The sequence below is a fragment of the Sphaerodactylus townsendi genome, linkage group LG10 (genome assembly GCF_021028975.2).
Source record: "Sphaerodactylus townsendi isolate TG3544 linkage group LG10, MPM_Stown_v2.3, whole genome shotgun sequence".
NCBI lineage: Eukaryota > Metazoa > Chordata > Lepidosauria > Squamata > Sphaerodactylidae > Sphaerodactylus > Sphaerodactylus townsendi.
Genome location: NC_059434.1, coordinates 67,696,140 through 67,720,650, shown reverse-complemented (window position 1 = coordinate 67,720,650; position 24,511 = coordinate 67,696,140). Strand labels below are relative to the sequence as shown.

The 24,511-nt window shown below is 41.4% G+C and overlaps 1 protein-coding gene across 3 annotated transcripts; it reads right to left on the bottom strand.

The window, feature by feature from the left end:
- Positions 1-738: 738 nt before the first annotated feature.
- Positions 739-21,452, bottom strand: UBE2D3 (ubiquitin conjugating enzyme E2 D3). 3 transcript variants are annotated; one of them, XM_048509111.1, is made up of 9 exons: positions 21,324-21,452; positions 20,370-20,729; positions 7,717-7,780; positions 7,029-7,060; positions 6,492-6,569; positions 4,948-5,053; positions 4,117-4,210; positions 3,253-3,302; positions 739-2,231 (listed from the first exon to the last, which is right to left on the bottom strand). In XM_048509111.1, the coding sequence occupies exons 2-8, from the start codon at positions 20,391-20,393 to the stop codon at positions 3,254-3,256; spliced, it is 447 nt and encodes a 148-aa protein (XP_048365068.1). In that variant the 5' UTR covers positions 20,394-20,729; positions 21,324-21,452; the 3' UTR covers positions 739-2,231; position 3,253. The 3 variants fall into 3 exon arrangements, with proteins under 3 accessions (XP_048365068.1, XP_048365067.1, XP_048365069.1); XM_048509110.1 differs by lacking the exon at positions 21,324-21,452 and having other exon boundaries at positions 20,370-20,819; XM_048509112.1 differs by lacking the exons at positions 3,253-3,302; positions 21,324-21,452 and having other exon boundaries at positions 20,370-20,816.
- Positions 21,453-24,511: the final 3,059 nt, after the last annotated feature.

Genomic DNA, 24,511 nt, shown 5'->3' with positions numbered 1-24,511 from the left:
CCAACTTAACATATCTCCATCTTAGACATCTTCATATAAAAGGTAACTTCAATGCAACTTGCTTAGAAATTCAGCCAAAATACCTTTAGTGGGATTGTGGTATTAAGTCGTAATGATGCCTACAGGTACATATACATAAACTTTACAATTATAATCAATGTTAGATTGCGCCCTGTTTTTGTAATTCTTGTCATACCTGTGTATACTAGAGGAGCAATTTACTGCAAATTAAGCACTAACCCCGCCACTCAATTAACTGGCCCGCGTTCTGGGATTAAGATTTTTTCCCCATTTTGAAGGAACTGTTACAGTCAGCAGTGAAGTAGTTACTCCCAAAGTGAAGCTCAGCCAGCCACAATGAGCTTGAACAGGCAACTGAGTACTCCCAGAGAGGGTTGTGAAACCTATGTTTTAAAACTGAAACAAACCATGGCCAAACTACATATTCCATTTTTATAAAAGTTATAGTTTAACATTTATTTTACATCTAGGTTTCCACAATTGTGTGGAGACAAGGAATTAGGATGCACAGAACTATAGAAGCAGTGCCAAGAGTGGAGCTAGAAAGAAGTCACAGAAGCACAAACTGATAGTACAGGACTAGAGAACGTCAAGCTAGACGACAAGGATGGAGACAAGACCATGTGTGCAGGAAGAAGGAGAAAGAAATCAGTACCTTTTCACCAACAAGATCAAGAATGAGTGGCACAAGAGTGCTCTTCAAAGCAAAAAAAAAAATCCAATAGCAATGACTTTTATTCATTCATTTTAGCCACCAGAACGAGTGACCAACTGCAGCAAAAATGTTCATTAATGTTAAGTGGCAGCACGGTAAATAATCCTTCAATGGATAGCAAGCATCCCACATAGAAAAGTCACTTCAACACAACCTCATGACAATTCCCACATCAAAACAGTACTTTATTTTGCAAATTTTGCCTCATTACTCCCACATAAAGATCTTTCAGCTGTCAAGTGTACAAGGTGAAGAAAAGCTTCTCAGTCAACAAGCTGGGTGCATCCGGATGTGCCTCCACAATACACCAGTACATATATCAGCTGGGTCCCAAGTCCACATTTGAACTCTTGGCTCCCAGTACCTTGTGTAGCACACTAAAGTCTACACTACTAGATTAGCTTATTAGTTCTGCATACTCCAGGGCTGATCAATGTGTCAGCCTGAAAAACAGACCAAGTATTATAACTGAACATGGCAAAAAGGTTCACTCTACTAACTTCACATCATTATTTGATGTCAAACAATGAGGCAAATCCCAACAAGTATATACAAAAACCACCTTTGCTTTTACAAAAGATTTTGTTTCCCATATTGATTAATCCAGGCAGCTAACTCATTGGTTTATGTAACTTTATTGAAGAAAATAAAATCAATTACTAGAAGAGCTATTAGTTGATCACTCATCCATTGACAACTTGCATCATTTATTCAGTGCTATATTAAAGTGTTGTGGAAGACAGATTAACTAATAGCTCCAAGCATCCTAACAAAATTTAAATGAGTTACAAAAATGTTCGTAGACCCTATTTTGGAATACAAGGGATGTTGGATTTCCAAATTCCATTCTCTGTAGAACAAGAACTGGTCATTCCTTTATTGACATGCATAAGATACATCGCGTGTTCTGTTCTGCTGATGCTACAGGTTCTGTACCAATTCTCCAGCACACCAGTTATGAGTGCAAGTTATGTCATGAAACCTCAGTCTCTAACACTGGAAAGGTTTTAAATAAGATGGATGATGCTACAGCAATGTTATTTCCTGTGATGTGAGCAATCTGCACATCCATCTCCCTTCCCTTTGGGTGATATCTTCAGTAGAACTGTTAAGAGCAGTGAGGAATGATTTCAACCTCATAACCAAGTTAAGAGTGAAGACATTGGCCACAACACACATGCTCCATTTAAAGAATTCTGAATCTTGGGCAACTGTTCTTGTATAACTACTTTACAGATTCTAAAAAGCAGTTATTGTCCAAAGCTGGAAGAGCTAGTCTTCTCAGGTGAGCATGTGCATGAATGGAGAGAGGTAAATAAAAAACAAAAAAAACAAAAAAAAAAGATGAGGTCTGAGAGGGGAGCAGCCGGATAAGAAAATCAAAAAAGGAACAGTAATTTAAAGTTTATTCCAGCTATAATGCAGGTTATTCTGACTTTTAAGGTAGTATCACATGGCATACTTCTGAGTCCATTCTCGAGATATTCTGTTGTACCTGTAACAGGAAAATACGTTACACAAATCAGCAAAGCTCCAAACATCATTAGCAATAGAAACTTCAGGGATTTTCTTGGTATTTTATGGTGCAAAATTCTGCTAGCTGAAGAATTTCTAGATAAATGACTATTCTCCAAACAAAAATTACAGGGTATTCAAAACCAACATCAATGAGAAATCCTGCCATAAGTATAGAGTTCCTTCAACTAGCCCAAGTTACTTCAAGCACAGTTTTTCAATTAAATCAGCTTCAAATGGAAAGCATGACTGGCATTAGCTGGCGGCCTTAATAATATCTCAACCAAGAAACAGGCAGAAATATCTCTTCTTCCAGTACTGTTTTTGACCATGGAACTGGTCAAGGAGGCCCATGGACCAAAGCCAAATTCACACCTTTCCCAAACACATGCCAATCTTTGTATTCAGCATATAATTACACAGTGCCACATAAAATATCTTAATGGGCAGATGGATGTTCAGTTATGTTTGGCAAATAACAGAGAACTCCAAACTTCTGTAACACAAATAACCCACAAAGCTCTTAAATTCTAATGCAGACAACCTCATTCAAAAGCAAGGATACCGAGAGAAAAAACTGTAGCACTTGACTGAAAGAGAGCTAATTCTACAGTCACATGCTCATCCACGACTACATTAGTGTTTACCTGAACATGCCTAATAATTTGTATTTTATGCACTTCAAGTCCTGTCAGTTCAACAGTCTAGATTACGTTGTGGCCAAGACCATTTGATGTTACTGCCAAGTACTTCATGGATGAATGTGGCACCACAAAACCATGGGAGATTTAGAAAGCCACTTTAAATTTGACTATACTTTTTTTTTGCCATGCAAAAATAGGTTCCTCACACTGAGTATATAACAAGCAGTTATATGTTGAATTTTAGTAACTGATACATCCATTATATTGGTTAGTTAAATCTGGTGTTTTAAAGCATGCAGCACACAAGTGCTGAAGTTCCCACATAATTGATGCACCATGTAGTGCAGACAAGCTTACCCTACAGCATAGCGTATTTCTCTGTCCATTCTCTTGCTAACCTATTGTACCTAATTAGATAAGTATATTTAGTAACAAAAAAAGGACAAACCAGTGGATCCCTCTGAAGTCTGCTTGAGTAAGACATAACTGCAAGCAAAAAACAATCCTAGTACCCATGGACAGCTCTGATGCAGTTTCTTGGGCTTAACTCTTATCAATAGAAAACTGTACATAAAAATCTCCAAACAAATACACATCAATATCTTTAAAAAACACATGTAAAATATCACAGCATATATCCGAAATAACCACAAGATATCCACTGTTTGGGTCATACACAAGAAACACCCCAGAATCTACCCAGTCTATCTATATATTGATGTATATTTCTATTAAGATTTTATGTATAATTTTCTAATGATAAGGGCCAAGCACAGTGCAATAAAATGCATATTTAATATTTTAACAGATACTGATTAGAGTTCTCAGCCTCTTGGGTTCCTAGTTGTGTTTTCAGGTTGGTTTTGTATTTTTTCTTTCCCCCCTTTCTTTGGTTGCTAATTGCTCCGATGCGAGCACAAAAGCCCAAATTAGAAAATAATAGTTATGTCTGAGAGTAGTCATCTATTTCACTCTTTCCTTACACTGCAAGCCCAACGGTATGTTCTGTTAAACGATCCAGTGACAGCCTCAAAATCTCTAGGCGGCCAGCATTTACTTGAAGTAAAATTCACACTAGTACTCTCCAGAGCCTTCTGAATGTAAAAATGGAATGGAACACTTTGCCCAAATCAATACCCAATTCGAGAAGAGCAAAAACAGCTCAAATGTTCTCGCCATCTCCCTCTATTAAAGCCATCTTCCCTAAGAAGCCGTACTTACTTGTCTCTGTCTGTTTTATAGATACGTGCAATCTCTGGCACTAGGGGATCATCTGGATTGGGGTCACATAGCAGTGAACAAATGGATAAGAGAACTGCAACAAAAAAGCAATATTTACATCAAAAGGAATGACAATGAGAGACCTGTCTAGCTGGCCCACACATCTTACTTGCCTAAGTTGCTCACAATAGCCACTAAATATCAATTTAGAGTCAGCGTCTTTTAAACATGATTTCTTTGCCAGTAGCTACAGAGCACTAACATTCAAGCTCTAAAAGCAAGACAACGAATTAGAATATATTGCCTACATTCTTCACACCACTTTACAAAATAAACAGAATACCCCAGTTCCCCGGAAATAATACCTAGCATGATTTTTCGGGATTTTTGGAGGATGATTGAAATATAAGCCCTACTCCAAAAATAGGTCCTAGTTACAGATTCCCCGGCACAGCTGATCTGATCATGTGTGTGTGTGTGTGTGGGGGGGGGGGGTGTTATATCATGGAAAAAAATAAGACATCCCCTGAAAATAAGCTCTAGCGCATCTTTTGGAGCAAAAATTTAATATGAGACCCTGTCTTATTTTTGGGGAAACACAGTAGAATGTTTCCATACTAATAATCAAAATTCAAATGGAAAGCTTGCTGCTCCTAATATTGTGTCCACCATAGTAGTGGCTTTCTTCGGTTAAAATGTTGAATTGCCAGGAAATTCTCAAAGGATGATTAGGGACAGTGTGAACAGCTACAAGTCTTGAGGCACAGCTGTGATGCCAGTTTAAAACACAAAAACAGGCATTATTAGCCCTGTTACAGTGCTTTACCTTACCTTTAGAAATAGTTAGAGCAGGAGACCACTGTGACCTTAGAATGTCGAGACAAATGCTGCCATTACTGTTAATATTTGGATGATAAATTCTTGTCGTAAATGCAACCTAGAAGCAATTTAGAGAGAATGCAGTCAGCAAACGTCCATTTGATCTGGTTAAAGATGCTGGTTATCAAGCATCTTAAAAACAGTCCTGTTTACTGTGCTGAGGTAAATGATTGCTGTGTGTTTACATTTTCTGGATGTACAAACTGAAGTACAGTTAAGCGTATCAAGGTTTAAGCATTTAAATGCCTACCACGTGATGCCCAAGGACGTTATACGTTCTGAGTCATGTGCACAAGAGAGAACACATTTACATTCAACTACCAGGGGAGAGGCTCATTTTCTACCTCTAAGTTTCTTAACGGACTGATAAAATCAAACACTTTATCTTGAGTTCCCTTTTAAAGGAAAGCACTGCAAATGAATTTCAGAGATGCATTACAAGACCTCCAGTTACTGTATCTCCTGTCTCATCACACATTACTTCCTTGGAGTTGATACACAGGGACATGGATGTTCCCCTGCATGAAGATCCAAGCCAAACATCCAATACTCCAAAAAATTAAGTACTTTCTTAATTTGGCACTAGAACTAATCTGGCAGACCCCTTTTTGCAGGACAGCCCACCCAATACTGTTCCAGACTGGTAAATTTAATAAGTGTGTCTTATTCATCATGGAAACAGCATGGCTATGATTAAAAGATACTCTGCTCTGTTTTTTCCCTCTTTGAACAGCTGAAACACACAAGAAACTTTCTTAATAAAATGTCTGAGCTTCAGAAGCAGTCATGCACACAGTAGTTGCCATTTTAAAAATAAATCGAAGTTCTTTCAGTGCACAGAACTAGCTATGCCCTTGTTCAAGTCAAACTTCGGATTTCACGTTGGAATATTAAAAACTTAAAACAGCTCAAAGTATTTGGCCGTGAACTGCCTCTTGTAATCGCAACAGGACTAGAAGCATATGTGGATATCAAATTAAATTTGACAGCATTAAGAAACTGAACTCCTTGAGCAGTAAATATGCACATCATATTAAAAGGTAAACATATCCATGGAATTATAACATATACTATAAAATAGCATTACCTAACATCGCAGATTTTACATAATCTTAATACTAAACCCCGGATAAGACTTTGTCTTAAAGGATTTCACTGGTTGCAAAAGACAAGAATTACAGATGTTTTTCTTGCATTCTCTTCAAAAGATCCAAAAGTCCCCTTAGAATTTTTTTCCCAAGTTTTACAGTCTCCAGCTCATGGCCTACAATAAAGTCCCTCTCTTGCTTTTAAATGTTGACTTCACCTCTGCTTAGAGAATCTCAGGCCTCTTCTGCACATGCAGAATAATGGACTTTCGATCCACATTCACAATTGTTTGCAAATGGATTTTGCTATTCCACACCACTTTAAAGTGGATTGAAACGGCATTATTCTGCATGTGCGGAAGGGGCTTCTGTATTTAAAAGCAAAAGCCTTTCAAAAGTTATACTTGCCTTAGGTGGTTTGAAAGGGTAGTCTGTAGGAAAGTGAATTGTCAGGAAGAAAACACCGCCTTGATATGGACTGTCATTCTATCAAAATAAATTCAAAGACAATGCTGAATTAGTAGTTTTAGAAGGAACAATACAGTTTACTGCAGTTTAGTGCCATTAACTTAAGCTTAGTTACCTGTAATGAAACAAAACTCCTTGAACTAAAAAAAATTCCCTATTTTCTTGCAGAAAGGTTTTGCAATTTCCAATTCAACTGCCTGTTAAAATATGAAATTTTGGGGACAGCTATGGAAATACTCAAAATAACTGACAAATGCTGACATCTCTCCAGAACAAAACAAAAAAACAATCCCCACTGCTTTCAGAAGGACAAAACAGGATGATTAAACCTACAGTAACGACTCTAAACGAGGTTTCATAAACAACCCAAATTATAGCTTTTCGTATCTGGCCTCCATAAAATATAAATGTCAGAGAGTTCTAGAAGTCTAAACGCAAATTTTATTTCCCTTAGACATTTAAAAGTGCAATACTTACAGGGCCCATAATTGTGGCTTGCCAATGAAACACTGAAACAAGAAGAAAAAAAGTATGTTTGGATTTCCTCCCAATAAAGTGTCTGTATTAAACTAAGAAAGCTCTAGCTGGCTAGGTTCAACAATGCTTTGGATCAACCTCCACTGAAATTCATAGGTCTATAGCAGGGGTAGGGAACCTGCGGCTCTCCAGATGTTCAGGAACTACAATTCCCATCAGCCTCTGTCAGCATGGCCAATTGGCCATGCTGGTAGGGGCTGATGGGAATTGTAGTTCCTGAACATCTGGAGAGCCGCAGGTTCCCTACCCCTGGTCTATAGTGACTAAAGCCCTGACCTGGATTTCTCCTCAGGTCTCAGAAGATAAGCGTGGTGAGCCCTGGCTAATATTTGGATGGGAAGGTCCCAAGGAATATCAGAGCCATGACATGGAGGCAGGCAATGGCAAACCACCTCTGAACATCTCTTGTCTTCAAACCCTGGGTTGACTCAAGTCAGCTGTGACTTGACAGCAAAAAATAGTGACTAGAATTGCCATGTACTACCCCACCACGTTGACCCAAAACAATATTTTTATATTGATATCTAATCTGAAAGACACCTTTGGAGCTGTTTAGGCTGAAGGCTTCTGAAGAAATTCTGGAGAATTTTTTTTCTCCAGAAGAATATGAAGTTTGACTGCTACTTACTGTCATCTCCAACTGGGCCTGCAGAACACTGCGCTGGTGGGTCACGAGCCAAGTCACTAAGTTCCTAAAATAAAACAAAAAAACCTATATTACCTTTAAAAAATACTATGCATCATGTTTTGTACCCCCACTGCAGCCGATAAACTTCAAGGACAGGTCATTTTTGAGCATTATTTTATGCCATCGAAGTTTAATACACCTTCAAATTTAACTCTAGAACTTCCTACTACTAGAATTCAACTATGCAATCTTACAGACTGATGCAGAAAGGGTAGAGGCTATAAGCACATACAGTGAGTGCCAAGCAACCTTGACTCAAGGAAGCAAGATTTTCAAAAGCACCTTCCTCCTCACAACTGCTGGGCATGCTCTGACGCAGCTACACCAGGGCATACAGGGGAGAGAGATGTTAAGGCTGCCAAGGGGTAAGAGGAGAGAAAGCTGAAAACAGGTACACAGAAAGGTAGGTTGACTGGTAGGTAAGAAGGAAGGAGAAAAAGAAGAGAGATTATTGGTGCTTTCAGGGAAGAGATATAAGAAATAGTGGGGGAGGGGGATGAGATGCCCCCCTGCCAATCCTCGCAGGTCCCATGCTTGTACAAATCTATTTATAGTAACAACTAGCTACCTGCCATTTATTGCTATTTCTTTCCACCATGTGTTTGTTATCAGATCGGCACTGCAAGAAACTGAAACCTTCATTTGGACTTCTTGCAATAACTTCCCATGGAATGACTGAATGACAAGCAAATCAGAGGCTTGCAATACAAAGTCTCAGAAGTTATGCTGGATTACTGGTTAAAGCAAATAAGAGTGCAATGTATAGGCATATTATGTTCACCATATTTGCACCCCAAAGTTGCTCTACAACATACAATCATCATCTTTTGCCACTGGTGCTTCTGAAAGGTAGCTGACTGCTTTTTTTTATTTCTGTTTTATTTAGAAAACATTTTCTTCCTACATTTTGCTTCTGTCAGAAAAAAAGAAGGAAAGCGTTAACCATCCTGATCTACAACATTTGACCGTTGTTTCTCATTATGAAAGCAATTTGCAGGCTTTAGTTGAAAAAACCACATTTGTCAAACTATTCTGAAACCACAGAAATTTTTATTTTCTTTCTAGTGATGTCACATCATTCCAACACCCCAAAGAAATAGCACGTATTAAGTCCCATGTTGTAATACAGATAATTTTCACTGACGTCTAACAATGTGGCCATTTTGTATACCACAACATCACAAGGAATTCACTGTACTTTGTGGGCATCACTCATGCTACGAACAGCAGACCTGATCACCATCTACAGTCATTTATGTGGCTATCATCAACATCTTCACCATGCCATCCAACTAGTCCACAAAAATTACTAAACAAGAATTTACAAGCTCATCTATGCAGATATCTATTTTACTCATGAGCAGCCTAAAAATTGCAGCTTTTGTGTAGCTTCTCATGGAGAAGTACTCACTGCGAGGATACAGCTCAGCAGAGCCGATATGGAACTATGCTTATAGCCTCCTATGGTACCAAGTTTCTTAGTAACATTAAATCAGTTTCTCTAGAGACCAATTCAGAATGCACACATTGTTATTCACTGGCAAAGCTCAAAACAGTGTAAAAAGTGGGGGTGTTTTATGCAACTAACAGCTAGAGTCTGGTAGCACCTTCAGACACCAACAAGATTTTCAGGGTTAGAGGCTGATTCCGCATGGGCCAAATACAGCAGTGTGAAAACAGTATAAACTCTTTACACCATTTTAAACACTTTTACACCGTTTTCACACTGCTGTATTTGGCCCATGCGGAATCAGACTAAGATTCCTAGAGTCAAAGCTCCCTTCATCAGAGATAAACTCAAATCTAACTATTCTACTGCAGGCCAATATGGCTACCCTCAGAAGCTGTTACTAGCAACTGAAGGAGTTTCAGACTTCAAGTTTCTCATGAAGGAAACAGGCAGCCAAGAATCAAGATACACTTTCCTGCAAACAAAGGAAGTTAAAAAGACTATGGTAATATGAAAATTGGTCTCTATGTAAAAGTTACCATGAAAGGGTAACTCAAGCTCTAAAGAGGTGATTCAGTAAAACAATAACCCTATGATACTATCTGGAATCCAAACAGATCAGAAAACAGAGAAGAAATCAAAGAGAAACACAGATATAGCTCCCAGTTCTATTTCATCTAGTTAGCATATGTGTGACGAACAGGAGCTATATAAAGTAAACATAACAGCCTGAGTCTACCCTATGGAATTTTTCAATTTCCACTTCCTATAGGTTACCTCTAGGTCTTATCAAGCTACCTTTGATACTCTTCCATTTTCAATAGCAGTTTTCCCCAAATATCAAGCAGGTGGCAAGAAGAGGACTACCCTTCACTGAAATTCTCCAGAGCACCTTCCAACATAAAAACCAGCAGTTTCTGGATTCTGTCCATGGATTTGCTTCCTTACATTTACCACTGAACTGTCAGTTACTTGAATGCAGTAAGATGTAGGTAAATACCTAGCAGCAGACAGCCAGAAGATGGTAGACTGTCTTTACAGATGAAAGCTAAACTGAACTACACTATAGTCTTTTGCAAGTGAAGAAGCCATAGTCATAACCTGCATACAAGAACTATAGCCTATACTCTGAAGAAAGCGCTAAATGCATTTTAGTGTTCAAGTTCTGTTATTTGGAAAACACTAAAAGCTATAAATGTTAGTTCAGCCTTTGATTCAGCTCTCGTCTAGAAGCCCCTGGGTAACAACTGCTTTAAAGCAAACAGGCATAAATTTATTTCCCTCCCTCGTGTAGTGTTGTCTTAATCCTTCTGCTGTCCCCAAATGTTCTGCCAGGCTTATGGTGGAGCACAGCAAGGGTTTTATTTCAGCTGGCCTCCCTTTTCCTTTCCCCCTCCTTCCCTTGTCCTTTCCCTTGTCCCCATCAATGCCCCCCGCCCCACGGACCTCTTTGTCAGCTCCTCTACTGTGTTTGCAAGGTCTCAAGAAATCGTACTGAAGGCATCAACAGAGAAAGCCACAACCAGGGCGAAATTGTGAGTATTAATTCTTGTGCCTGGGTTTTTAATTGAATGTTATGTGGTAATTTAGATTTCTGATTGTATTTTTCCCCCATGTTGTTAGCTGCCCTGAACTCAGGAAAGGGCAGGGTAAATATAATAAATAAAATGAACAGATGATAGCCTGCTCTGCCCAAGCACTGGGATGAGGGTATAAACTATCAATAGTAGTAGCAGTAGAAGCAGTAGTAATTGGGCACTTGGGCCAGAGGTCCTTGAGCAATTACCTACAATGCTATACTAACAGCATGGACATATATAATGGGGATCAGAAAACAACAAAAAGTTACCTGGAAAAGCATATAAATATGATTGATAGATTCCAATATTTCAGATGGTTCTTGATTACATTATCTCAAGTTTGAAAATTTGGCTTTCACATTCTTCAATCAATCATGTCAGAAACAAGATAGTGCCAAAAGAAAAGCTTAGTTCAAGAAAAAGACTTCTTTGCTCAGCAGGGAGCCCTGGTTTCTTCCATTTTTAAGTAGCTCCATTCTTATTTCACTCCTTGCAGAATTACAGAAAAGCCAGGGAACAATGCCCTGTAGCTATGTTCGCTGCATATCACCTCATATCTCTGGTTCCAGTCAACAAGGAGCACAGTACTGAAGTTTCAATAAAAGCTTACTTGAAAAGCATTTTTTAAAACCACATTTGCCCATGTTCTATGCTCCTGCCACATTAAATTCTTGTACGCAAGGTCTACTGAGTCAATGCCTTAATGGAGATACGTGCTGTTTGGCTAAGAGGGCATAATGAAATGGCCTTATATTTTGCAAGCAGACATGACAAGTATGAAGCTGTTTTGTACTGAATCAGACCACTGGTTCATCAAAGTCAGTACTATCTACTCAGTCTGGTAACAGCTCCCTGGGGCCTCAGACAGAGTTATGTCACATCAGTGACTACCTGGTCAATTCAAGTGGATAGGCTGGAGACTGAACCTGGGAACATCCGCCCACAAAACAGATGCTCTACTGCACGGGTGGCCAACCTATGGCACTCCAGATATTCATGGACTACAATTCCAATCAGCCCCTGCCAGCATGGCCAATTGGCCATGCTGGTAGGGGCTGAAGGGAATTGTAGTCCATGAACATCTGGAGTGCCATAGGCTGGCCACCCTGTGTCTTAGCTTCAACCCCTTCCCCATACTTAGCTTCAACCCCTTCCCCATACTATGCTTAGCAATGAAATTAAAAGGTAATTAAAAATGAATGCCTAACAGCATCCTGTTCTCAAAATCGACAGGTTTAATCTTTGAACTTTCCCCCCAACTTGGGATTCTTTGCTTTGTGAAAACACTCCTCACCCCCAAGAACTAAGCCTCTCTTCCATACACAAGCAAGCAGGCATCCTTGGACACAACTCTTTGTGGGAAGATGTGGATCCCTCTCCACCCACTGCTGCACGGATTAGTAAGAGCCCTCTGCTTTGGGATTCAATGTTTCCAGGAACTATGCACACATTCATTCCAGGGAAGAAAGACCACAGTTTGGGAACAAAGCCATATTGTCTCTGGCAACAGGAAAACGATGCTTCTGTAATCATTTTTACACTCTACTCTTCACAACCGCTGTAGTGACAGCAGAACTTTATACATATTAATTATTTTCCAAGTGCTCTTACATGAAGGATAACTACCTCTAAACGACACTATCACACCGTAAGAACTCAATTTAGTTACATAAACAAAACATTGTATATTTAGCTTCTGTTTATTGCTTATTCCAAGGTCAATTTACACAGGGGGAAAGGGTGTTCCAGCAGTGCTGTCCTGCTTAGCATATATAACAACTAAAAAATTACTACAGTTCTTTGCACTTCATTGAAATGCAAAAGCAGCAATAACAAGACCTGGAAAAACCTAAACTAGCTGCTACTTTTGAGACACAGGTAACAAAATCTAAATGCAAAAGAACCTATACAAAGCTATTGTTTATACAAGTCAGGCCACTGGTCCATTTAGGCCAATATTGTTTATTCTGACAGCATCGCCAGAGAGTCAGCCAGTCTTGCTCTGAAATCCTTTAAATTGAAGACATAGAGGCTTGAACTTGGAACCTTCTGCTTGGGAGATTTACTCTGCCATCTAGCCATGGCCCCTTGTTGAGTGTGCTATGAATCATGAACTGGAAATTCTTCTAGGAACTCTCAACCTCGGATATACTTTCCTTCCAAAACAAAACTGCACTTCAAGACACAAGAATATCTTGAAAATAATCTTATCTGAGTCACAGTATAAATAGTGGCTGTGTGTTATAAGTGCCATCAAGTAACTTCTGACTCACAGAAGCACATGAATCAATGTCCTCCGACATGTCCTCTTGTTAATACCCTCACTCAGGTGTTGCAAATCTATGGCCACAGCTTCCTCTATAGAGTCAGTCTACCTCATGTTGGGTCTCACTCTTTTCCTGCTGCCTTCAACCTTTCCTACTGCCTTTTCCAACAACTACAGATTTGTTTAAGATACTACACCCAAAAATCAACACTGCCTCAGCTCAAACTGGCATTTTAAGGATGTAACCACACTCCATAAACTTCATCATTTGTTGAAGATCTGACCCTACAACCTCATGTCCAAATATAATGCTACCTTGAACCCCAGATTTACAGGATTTACAGGGTTAGAGCCCTTCGGGGGAGGGCGGTCTAAAAGTTTAAAAAATAAATAAATTATAATTTCAGGTAGAAAGTTTTCACTATTTTCTTCCATTCCTGTATTTTACTGGCCAAAGCACTCATACCAACAAGTATCACCACAAGCAACTCTTTAAAGGGTAAAAATATTTCATCACTTTTATACTGATGTTCTGAAAAGAAATCAGTTTAAAAAATTAGTATTATGCCTTTATTCATTGTGACAAAAACAGAAAGGTCATTTGCCCCTTAAATGTGAAGCTAAATACCTGAACAACGTATTTCCAATATAAACGATTCTCAAGAATGATGCACAGCATCAGATGTCAATAAAAACCAGATTCTCAAAGCCACAGAGTTTTTATTTAGAAGTTAAAAAAAGCCAGTGTATCCTTACTGGGGGATACACTATTGGGTGGCAGCATGTGTGAACAAGATTTTGGGGGATACAGGTGGACAGTAAGCTAAGTATGAGCAGCAAGTGTGATGCGGGAAGAAAAAAGGCTAACGAGTGTATCAAAGATAGAATATCCAAATTACAAGATGTCACAGTCCTGCTGTACACCACGTTAGCAAGACAGCACCTGGAGTACTATGTGAAATTCTGGAGGCCTCACTTCAAAAAGGATGTGGACAGACCAGAACAAGCGCAAAGGATTGTGACAAGGTGATCAGGGGCCAGGAGACCAAGCCCTGAGAGGAAAGGCTGAAAGTCTTGGGAATGTTCAGTCTGGAGAAGAGGAGACTGAGGGGGGACAGGATTGAATTATTTGAAGGGCTGTCACTTAGGGCAGGAAGCTCTTCCTGCTGGCAGCAGAGGATAGGATTGACAATAAGAGGTTTAAATCACAAGCAGAAATGTTCCGACTAGAAATCAGGAATGTTTTTAAAAGTAACAGTCGTACAGTGGAATCAACTGCTTAGGGATGTGGTGAGCTCCCCCTGACTGGCAGGGGCTGGACAAACCCTTGTCTGGGATGCTCTAGGCCATAGGCGTCAAACTTGCGGCCCTCCAGATGTTATGGACTACAGTTCCCATCATCCCCTGCCAGTATGATGCTGGTAGGTGATGATGGGAACTGTAGTCCATAACATCTGGAGGGCCGCGAGTTTGACACCTGTGCTCTAGGCTGATCCTGCACTGAGCAGGGGGTTGGACTAGATGGCCTGTATGGCCTCTTCCAAATCAATGATTCTACTCGCTCCACAACTACCTTTGGTAAGTCACAAGGACTGCTTCCTAAGAATCATTTTTTTCTGCTGGTCTTTACCTAGTGGGTCAGAACCTGACCCAAGATTACTCAATTGAGAACATTTACAGCCCTTACCCCTTCTTAAATCAAGTGGAGGCAAACAAAACTATCCTTCTTGGAATGGTTCAGCCATCCTTCATCTCCAAATTTGCTGTGGATCAGTGAGCAATTCTCAGCCAAAGTGTATTTAATTCACATAAAATGTTGCTGGCGCAGACAGAAGGGACACCTACTAATCCCCTCCTAAAACCTTGAACCTCAGCTCCTGATGATCTCTGGCCTCCAAGGGGGTGCATCTCTCTCACTTTCCAAGCAAACCTATTAGAGATGAAGCAGACATTTTCCCAGTCACCTTCATCCTTCCCAGCCCTGAGACAAATCTCCATCCCTGGCTGGGATCCAGTAGTGTATTAACATACAACACAGTCTCATCCACACTAGTTTAGCAATCGTTCTTTCTCTCTAGGGAGCACTGGTACTTGTGATTAGGTAGTGGGGGTTTATTCCTCCAAGAACTTTGGCATCTAACTACAATTCTCAGGATTTCTGGAGCAGCCCTAGCAAACTAAAATAGAATAGACCTAATGTTCTGATGCCAGCTAGCATTAGTACCCTAACTCAGATATTGGCAAGTAGCAGGAAGCTTATCTATACAACTCCTATGTATTGGAAGAACAGCTGATTTGATGCTAGCCTGGGAAGACCTAGAACACAGGGATCATATGGTGGTGGACATATTTTAGGGGAGAAAAGATTTGTAAATCTTATTACTTGCCTCAACCCAGAATAGATATGCAAGCAAAAAAAAAATCCCCCTCACACATATGGAACTGTTCCAAGTTACTTAGAGAAAAAGCACAACTAGAGAACCATGTTCTCCAATGCATACATGAAATTTAAGAAAAAAATTTTATCATGCTGTTCAGCATGGATATTCCCAGCATTTCCTGCTTAAAGATTTAATTCAGTCTCATTTAAGTCTATGGGATCATATCAAGCATTCAACTTTGAACTATGCACCTGACATTTTCACAGTGTGACAAAGTTACATCACGTAAAACAAGATGTTTGTGAACTATTAATTTTAAAATTAATATTCATAGGAAATGGCAACTTCAAGCATTCCAATCAACTTATCTTGTTAACAGTTTAATTTAGCAACTGCATAGTCCACTCTGCATATTAGTATTGTTAAATACATTATAAAATACAGTATGCAAAGTAATAGGGATTTGCTCAGTTTTACAGGATTTTGTACGCCACATAAAAACCCTCAGCAGCATAAACTAGTTTTTTCAAGAGTTTAAATACACAATTCAGCTGCCATTGTTGTTCTCTATTTTAACATCCATAAGTACTATAGAAGACTTATTTTGTAATCTGTTGCAATCTGCTTTCAATGGCTAGCATCCCTTCTCTGGCAAGCATGACAAGCACTGGCCTTTGCACCAAGCAGGCCCTTCCCATCCCACTCCTCATTCTCACAGTAAAGTCAGGAAGTGCGTGAAGCACTTTGGATGTACAGCATTAACACAGGTACGCTCTAGCTCTCAAATACCTCCAGATTTAATGCACCTTTGGACTGCTCCCATCCCCAAATGGTGAAGTACTAGTGATCACAATTTCTAGTTGACTATTAATGCCAGCAAATCTTAGCGAATCCTTCTCTTTGTGGCATGTGATTTTCCATGTTGGTAAAGAAAAGTTACAAAGAATGGATTTTCAAAGACAACTGAGAATCGTATCACAAAGCCATATTAAAGTTTAAAAGCAAAAAACGTTCTTTACACTTCAAGCGATTTATTTGAACAAAGAAGGCAGTTTTCGTTTCAGAATACCTTCTAAATAATCACTACATTCAACTGATCATCAGTGGCAAGTAAGATTCACCGGGAACCAGTTTTAAAAATTTAAAAAGTTATCTGCAAGACAAGAAACAAGTACATGACTCTGCCATCAACATCAGCTTATTGTATTATCTAACTTTAAATAGTTAAAGCATTAAGAATTAATTTTTAAAAATCCAAGAAGAAAGGAGCCCTTGAATGTACAGGAATAGATCCAAGAGTAGATCTACATTTAGCTCCATCACATGTAATCTTCAATTTAGTTTGAATGCAAAAATCCTTACACGTACAAAACTAATTCCCCACAGTTACGACAGCTTCCCCTACATGCAAACATTTGAGACCCATCTGTATACAGATTCCACAGATGCTAGAAATACGGTATCATGTGACTAATCTGAATATGTGAAGAACAGCCTCAAGACTTGCATCACTGAAAATTTGTATTATGTGAAACACCAAGTATGAGGATATAACACCTTAATGATGAATAGGCATTTCAAAAACCTATAGAAGAGGTAATAAGATCTTAGAAGGATGGATCTAAAGAAAAAGAAAAACAGAAAGCAAATCCGGCACATCATCATGCAATACTGAAAGGAAAGTAGCTTGTGGAACACCATAAAGAACAGCAGGTGTTGAGGAAATTAACCATTATTTAAAGGGAACAGTTGTCCTTTAAGCATATAATGTTCATCAAACAACTGCTATTTTGATAAGAAATGAAAATAGTCCCCAAATATTTAGGAGTAAAGAAAAAGGTCTCAACCAAGGAACTGCCAATTTGTCTTCAGTACCAGAAGCTAAGACAGAAGGTGACCAATCTATTATTCTCAAGAGCTGTCACATCCAGGCCAAACTTGCTTGGCTTCAGCAAGGCTGCTGTACGTTGTGCCCTCCAACCATCACCTAGGATCCTGAGAATAACTGAATTGTAGGCAAAAATAAAACGAAATTCAGTAACACAACTGTGGTACCAGAAGTCCAACTGGTGAAGCATTCTACATGAAAGAAAATTTGGAGATGCAAAGAAGTAGCACCAGAGTTGGGAAGATGATCAACTACCATGTGTTTTTGAACAGTTCAAATCAGCAAATCTTGCCTGGGCCATGTGTAATCAAATTACAAGTCGCCCTTGGATTACTTTGGAACTTAATTGCAGTTCCAAACTATTTTTCTTCCAGTTATTTATACTGGGCAAATACCATTCCCACAAAGCAAAAATTGAATGCTCATCTTTGTAGCTGTGACTATCTCAATTAAACTATATAAATGAGAAAATGAACTAGCCAAATGTACACCATGACCAATATGTGAAAAGCAAGTGTTCCATACTGAATTTTCACATGTTATGATTGTAGCACATATAAACGTTCCCTTTACCCAAGAGAAAAAAAATTAGCAAACTGAAGGATTATTTTTAAGAATATGGTCATATCATATGCTCGCAGTGGTACCCCAGGGTCGGATAGGACTGAAGGGGAAACTTTACCTTTATGGGCATATCAATGTTGAACAGGCATTTCGAAATGACAGGTAGAAGTTAGCAAAAACTGCATTAAATGTAAGAGGAATCGTGGCGAAAAGGACAGGCCAAAGACTCTGAACTTCAGTATAAGACTCTGGCCTGTCCATTTTCTCCACGATGCCTCTTAAATTCAATGCAGTTTTTGCTAACTGTTATGTCACTTTGAAATGCCTGTTCAACACTGGTTTACTTATAACTTCCACAGAATTACAAGTTGATAAAGACTTCATTTTCCCACAATTTTCAATACTAGTATGCCAAATGGAATTTATGTTGTATTTCATCTGTTTCAAAAGTGGCACTTATTTACAGAGTCGCTACAAACAAGTGGGGTATGTAAGATAACAAGAGGCCTGAAAAAAGATCTTAAGAAAGGATTTAAAATGGGGTGTGATGTGTAATCTATTATCTGAAAGCTGGTAGGGGTCAGCATAGACATTCCACTTCACAATATTCTCTAACCAATTTGCATTTTGATTTCTTGTTGTCTTATACAACATCTTGATTTACTGAAAAAAATTTACCTGCTTTTTCATGTAATTCTACCTAATTATCTCATATGACAGATGACGTTATGACTATAATAATAAAAATTGAAACCTGTCATACCTTAAAATGGGACATCTGCCTATTGATTCATAAGTTAAGTTATTGAAATACCTCGAGGATTGAAATACCGTAAGGATTAAGTCAGCAGACTTAGTTAAGGGTAAATTACAAGAGGTACCAGAACTACAGTTCTTAGCTCCCTCACCAAACTACACACTACAGATCTTGTCTCAACAGCAAGTTCTCACTGACCGATTCTGAACTTCAAAAGCCACCTGACATATGACACATTATATTCTGAATCAGACTAAAGATATAGCAAACTAAATCTGATTTTGATGGATTTACAGTGTTCTCAACATCCCAAGACTAAGAATTTCTAGAGAACTCGCTAATATCAATAAAACATTTATGCACCAGGCCACTAAACATTTCCCCTGTACGTTGTTGACAAAACTAATTAAAGCCAGGTAACTCCCTCCAGAGTTGCTATTCTCTACTGCAGGGGAAACAAGTTCAAAAGCAAGTTCATCAGAAGCTGTTATTAAGGTCCGGTTTCTTACTAATTCAGTCTGTACACACCAGAAGTGTGTATCCTACATATGCCAGATTCACCTAACAGCCATCAGGACTTCCAACAGATGTGTACATGTGACCAGTGTGTGCCTTTCTGTTAACTAGTCAGAGGGCTCGAAGAACTCCTAATTTTGTGGACCAGAGGGGTCCAATCCCCTTTCCCTGCCAAAAAAAGGGCCAAGGATGACTTCCACTCTGCCAGGGGTCCAGAGGTAGACCCCCGTGCTTGCAGTGACCGACCCCTTTGGCTTTCAGGGACGTCACCAGCGAAACTAGAAGCATGACGAAGTTGCTAAACCGCACCCTCTGCTCACCACCACCAGCGAGCCTCTCCACAAAGCACCCAGGCCGACTTCCTCCCCACCACGACACTCATGTCGAATTAGCTGCTTACTCCACCCTCCTTCTAGATTGTGCAAGAACGAAATTCTCCATGCACCAGAGAGAGAGCCAGAGAGAGCCACCATCACACACTTCCGCCCCTTGTCAAGAGTGGAGGCTGCAAACAAGACCATATTCCGCATTGGCAAAAAAAAAAAAAAAGGTTCGGGAGGATCCGGGGGAGAAGCGGGCGAAGGGCGCGACCCGCCGGGCTGCTGCGCTCGGGGCGGCCGCGAAGGTGGGCTCAACCGCGCGTCACTCGGCCAGACGTTGCCGCCGAGAGAGAAAGAGAAAGATCCCGGGGAAGCGCCTCCACTAGGCAAGCCCGCCGCCATCTTACAATGCGGGAAAGAAGTTCGCGGCTGCCAGGCAGAAAGCGACGGGTGGGGGAGGCTCCTTTTACACAGCCCAGGCGGACCGCAGGGGGGGGCTCTCCAATATACTCCCCCCCCTCCGGGTCTCCGCTCTTCTTCGTCGCCCCCGCCTCTTCCGTCGCCAACAATGCATTAAGAGCCCCCCAAGGAAAGGGGGAGGCGCCACGCCTGACATAAAACGACTGCTCCCCTTCTGGACGGATCCAACGGCCTGAGGCCCGATGTTGCCAGGCCCCTCCCCAGGGGCAGCTCGACCCCCAGCGTGCCCGATCCACCCGCAGCGTTTGGGAGAGGGGCGGTGGGGGACAGCTGGCCTCCCGCCGCCGCCGCCGCCGCCCGGCCAAGGCTCTCCCGCCCCCCGCTCCTAACCCGCCCCACATATGGGCACAGCGCCGCCGAGTCCGACCCGCCCCGGCGAGGCCGCGCTCACCTTGTTGATGCGTTTCAGCGCCATCCTTTCCGCTGCGAGGGCGAGTTGCTGTTGTCGTCGTGGTGGTGGCCGCCGCGGCCGGGGGTTCGTCCTGTTCCTCCTTCGCCGCCGCCTCCTCCTCCTCGTCGGGCCTTTCTGCGCCGCCGCCGCTGCCGCACTCCCTCCCTGCGGGTGGGGGATGGGGCCGCTCGCTCGCCGCCTGCGCTTCTCCTTCCTCCGGAAACAGCCGGGGGCGCCCGCCCGCACCGAACACCAGCCGCGACGTCACCAGCCGCGTCGCCGCCTCTTCCTTCGGCGGGGAGGGCGTAGCGGCTCCGGCCTGTCTTCCCCGAGAACGGCGAATAAAAGCTCCGCAGCTACCTGGCCGAGAGAGACGGATATAAGCGAACGGCTTAAAAAGGCTCGGGCGCAGCCGCCGTCGCCGCCAATGGCGAGGCCAGAGAAAAAAGGGCGGTGCTAAATACAGGCCACGCCCCTCCCCTCCGTCATCACCCGCCACCGCCCTCCCTCCTGGGGATGACGGCAGGCCGAAGTATGAAGAAGCGCGCTGAATCCCCGCCCCCGGGCGCCTCCCATTGGACGAAGTGAAGCACGCTTAACCGCTGACGGGAGGGAGGAGGACCGCGCGGATTCGAGGAGGGAAAGGAAGAGAGGGAAACAGCCGTCGGAGCGGCGCATGCGCGCCTCGTTCCGTTTGTTTCCCTGCAGCAGTCGTCCGTAGAGAGGGAAACGAAAATTCACGGAGCACGTCTCGCGAGATAGCGGGAGCGCGACGACGTCGGAGCGAAAAAAAAGGTCGCTTTTGCCCGCCACGAGTGGATGAAACGTTGCGCGTTCACGACCTATTTCCGCCCCCCCCCCATCGCAGCAAAGCAAAAAATCAAAAACATTTCCTTCACTTCCCTCCCCCGCACAGGAACGTGGACCATTATATGTCCATCGAGTGACACTTACAATGCAGGGGCCTCTGCTGCCGTTGGAGGGATGGGTCTGCCACGAGCGGTTCTCCTTATTCGGCCCCTCTTTTCCTTTCGGGATCGCGCATTCGCCAAATGGCCGTCGCGACAAGAAGTCTCGCTACGTATCCCTCCGCCTAGGTCTAGGAGAACGCCTTCCCCTCAGTCTCTCTTTCCCCTGGGTTATTCCGGTCTTTTCGAGGTCCTGCTTTTCATCGCCATCCTGGAGGACGTGTATAATAAAAAGTCTTAGTGGGGCTTTCTTTATTTCTTTTAAAAAATAAATGGAATTCTTGTGATCCTTTAATGGCTGACATTACCATGTAAAACAAAACGTCTCACCCAATATTAGACCCCATTCAGATGTGAATTACAGTGCATCTCCACCAGATAGACTTTTATGTGAAGGAAAAATAATGACAAATAGCAGCGTCTAAGGGCCCAGGAAGTGCAGGGCTAGATATAATTAATGTAAAGTTCAATAAAAAGACCATTCACTTGAGCAGCTCCTGGTAATCTCCTTAATTAATTTTTTCTGAGCCAGGTAACATCTGTATTGCCTGAAGTCCTTTGGAAATAATATCCACCTTGATAGACTTGAATTACCTTTGCCTTCTGGCGTGTACCTTTTCCCTAGGAAATGGGGATGCTTTGATGCCGTGTCCTGGCAAAGAATTCTGTTTTCTCAGAATTGCCATTTTAAATATCAGATTTTATGTCCTTGTTTTTCTGTATGGAATACGCATGTATAGCCAACTATTTCCAAAGAGGAAAAATAAAGCAGGTTACTTTTCTATACCGCTTTGCTTGGAATGTAGGAAAATGTAAGAAATGAGCCATTGGCCTCATGTGATTTGAGATGTCACCTTGCAGGAATGTGGTCATTTGCTTTAACTCCTTGACTGCCACATGCCTCTAAAGCTAGTTGTGTAACAATTACACCTTGTGATGTTAACACTAAGGAATAATCCCAGGATACCACAGGTTATGGGGGAAAATGTGCAAGAGCCTGTAAGAATGGCCAGTGAGTGAGCCCTGTACAGTTCTTCATCTCATAAACTATGTTACGAATTAGGACAAAATTTTCAAAAATGTTACAAAAATGTGTCAACAATTTATAATTTGATAGTTCATACTTTCAGTCTTGTGATTAATATACATCAGATGTATAGTTGGAAAATACTAACATTTTGCGTATTTATTTCTCCCTACTTAAAAAAAAAACCCTCAACATTTTTCTAGAGTATTGCTCTTAGAAATGTAGCTAGATTTCTTTCTTCAGTAAATTCATATGATCCCCCTGGTGGATTGACCTGATAAAAAGCTATTCTTTTTCACTGTTTCCTCAGTCTTCCATTGTGCCTGATTTAGCTCTGTGCTCAGCCACAGCAATAAAGGGCAGAAGTAGAACGCACCTGCTATTTGTGAATAATGGGAGGGTCAAAAGGGGTAATGACAGTACTAAGGGAGCAGAAATAATTTTAAATTAAGCAACCAAATATATCTTCCAAAAGGACAATGTGCCTGATTTTTGCTCTCTGTGTAGGATGCATTCAGATTTAAATTTCAAAATCTGTTGATGTAGTCAGATCTAATGGTAGTGGAAAGTACCATCAAGTCAGGTGACTTATGGCGACCCTATAGGGCTGTCAAGGCAAGAGAGGTTGTTTCCCATTGCCTGCCTCTGAGGGAGCTGAGAGAGTTCTGAGACAACTGTGACTGGCCCATTCAGCAGGCTTCATATTTACAAGTGAGGAATCAAACCCAGTTGGCCAGATTAGAGTCCATTGCTCATAACTACACTTCACTGGCTCTCAGATCTAATACTACAATCAAATTACCATTGTTGTTGTTTTACTTTTTATAACACCTTTTATTTCAGTTACTAATATAATTGGGTATTAAACAAAAATCCACATGTCTTGTTTTCCACTGTGACCTCTGTGACTGCCTCCCTGTAAGTTTGCTTTTGTCATGCCCATCTTTCTTGTCCAAGTTTCTTCCATACAACAGATTTGTTCCAGTCATGTAGACACCAGTGTAAATACACCAATAAACCAATCTATAAGCCAATTAAAAACAGATATAATTTTTTAAAAGGAATAAAGCAGCTGTTTCTGTTCTTGTTAACTTTTTACCCTCAAATGTTACTGCATTATAGGCTTATAAGTGGAAATTCACAAGGACTTGCGGGAAACATCTCATTTCCCCTCCCCTATTATTTCATTTTCCCCTTTCTTGGAAGCTCACATAGACTCTCCCCTCTCCCTGTTTTCTTCTCTCTTTAGGGTTGCTATCTCCATTTTGGGAAATTCCTGGAGATTTCAGAGAGGAGCTCTGGGAGATGAGGTTTGGTGAGGGAAGCAAACTCAGCAGGTTATAATATAGTCCACCCTCCAAAGCAACCATTTTCTCCAAGGGAACTGATCTCAGTCACCTGGAGATTAGTGGTAGTTCCTTGTGATCCCCAGCCCCGCCCCCCACCTGGAGGCTAGCAACTGTAGCTCGCATAAGGAAATCGCTTTGGAGAGTGGAGCCTATGGTATTATACCTCTCTGAGGTCCCCTCTGTCCCCAAACCCCACTTTTCCCAAGATGCACCCCAAACCTATAATTGATGATGTTATCTTCTTCCCATTCAACACCCAACCTACCGCTATCTCACTCTCTGTCTTAAGCTTTATCCCCCCCCTCCCCCACTAGCCTCCATCTAGGAAAACTGTTGGCCAATTTTATGGTGCCAGCCACTGGGTCAGGCCACTTTCATGGCAGGGAACCAACAAGAACTTGTAGGGTAGAACCTCACTTTCCCCTCTATCCCACTCCCCACACTATTTTCTTGTTCCTTTTCCCTGGCATTTGCCATATCCTTTCCCCTTCCTCTGCCTCATTCTCTACTCAGCCATTCATTACCCAGCTTTTTTATCTGGCTGTCATCTTCAGCTATATTTATTATGTATTTATTTCATTTTGCCCCACCTTTCTCCATAGTGAGGACCAAGCAACTTACATTATCCCCCCTGCTCCTTTTTATGCACACAACATCCTTGTGAGGCAGGTTAAGATGAAAATATGTTACTGGTCCAAAATAACCTAGTGAGCCTCCACAGCAAAATGGGAATTCAAACATGAGTCGCTCAGACCTGACTTTGAAGCTCTAACTACTATGTCACACTGGCTTTCATGA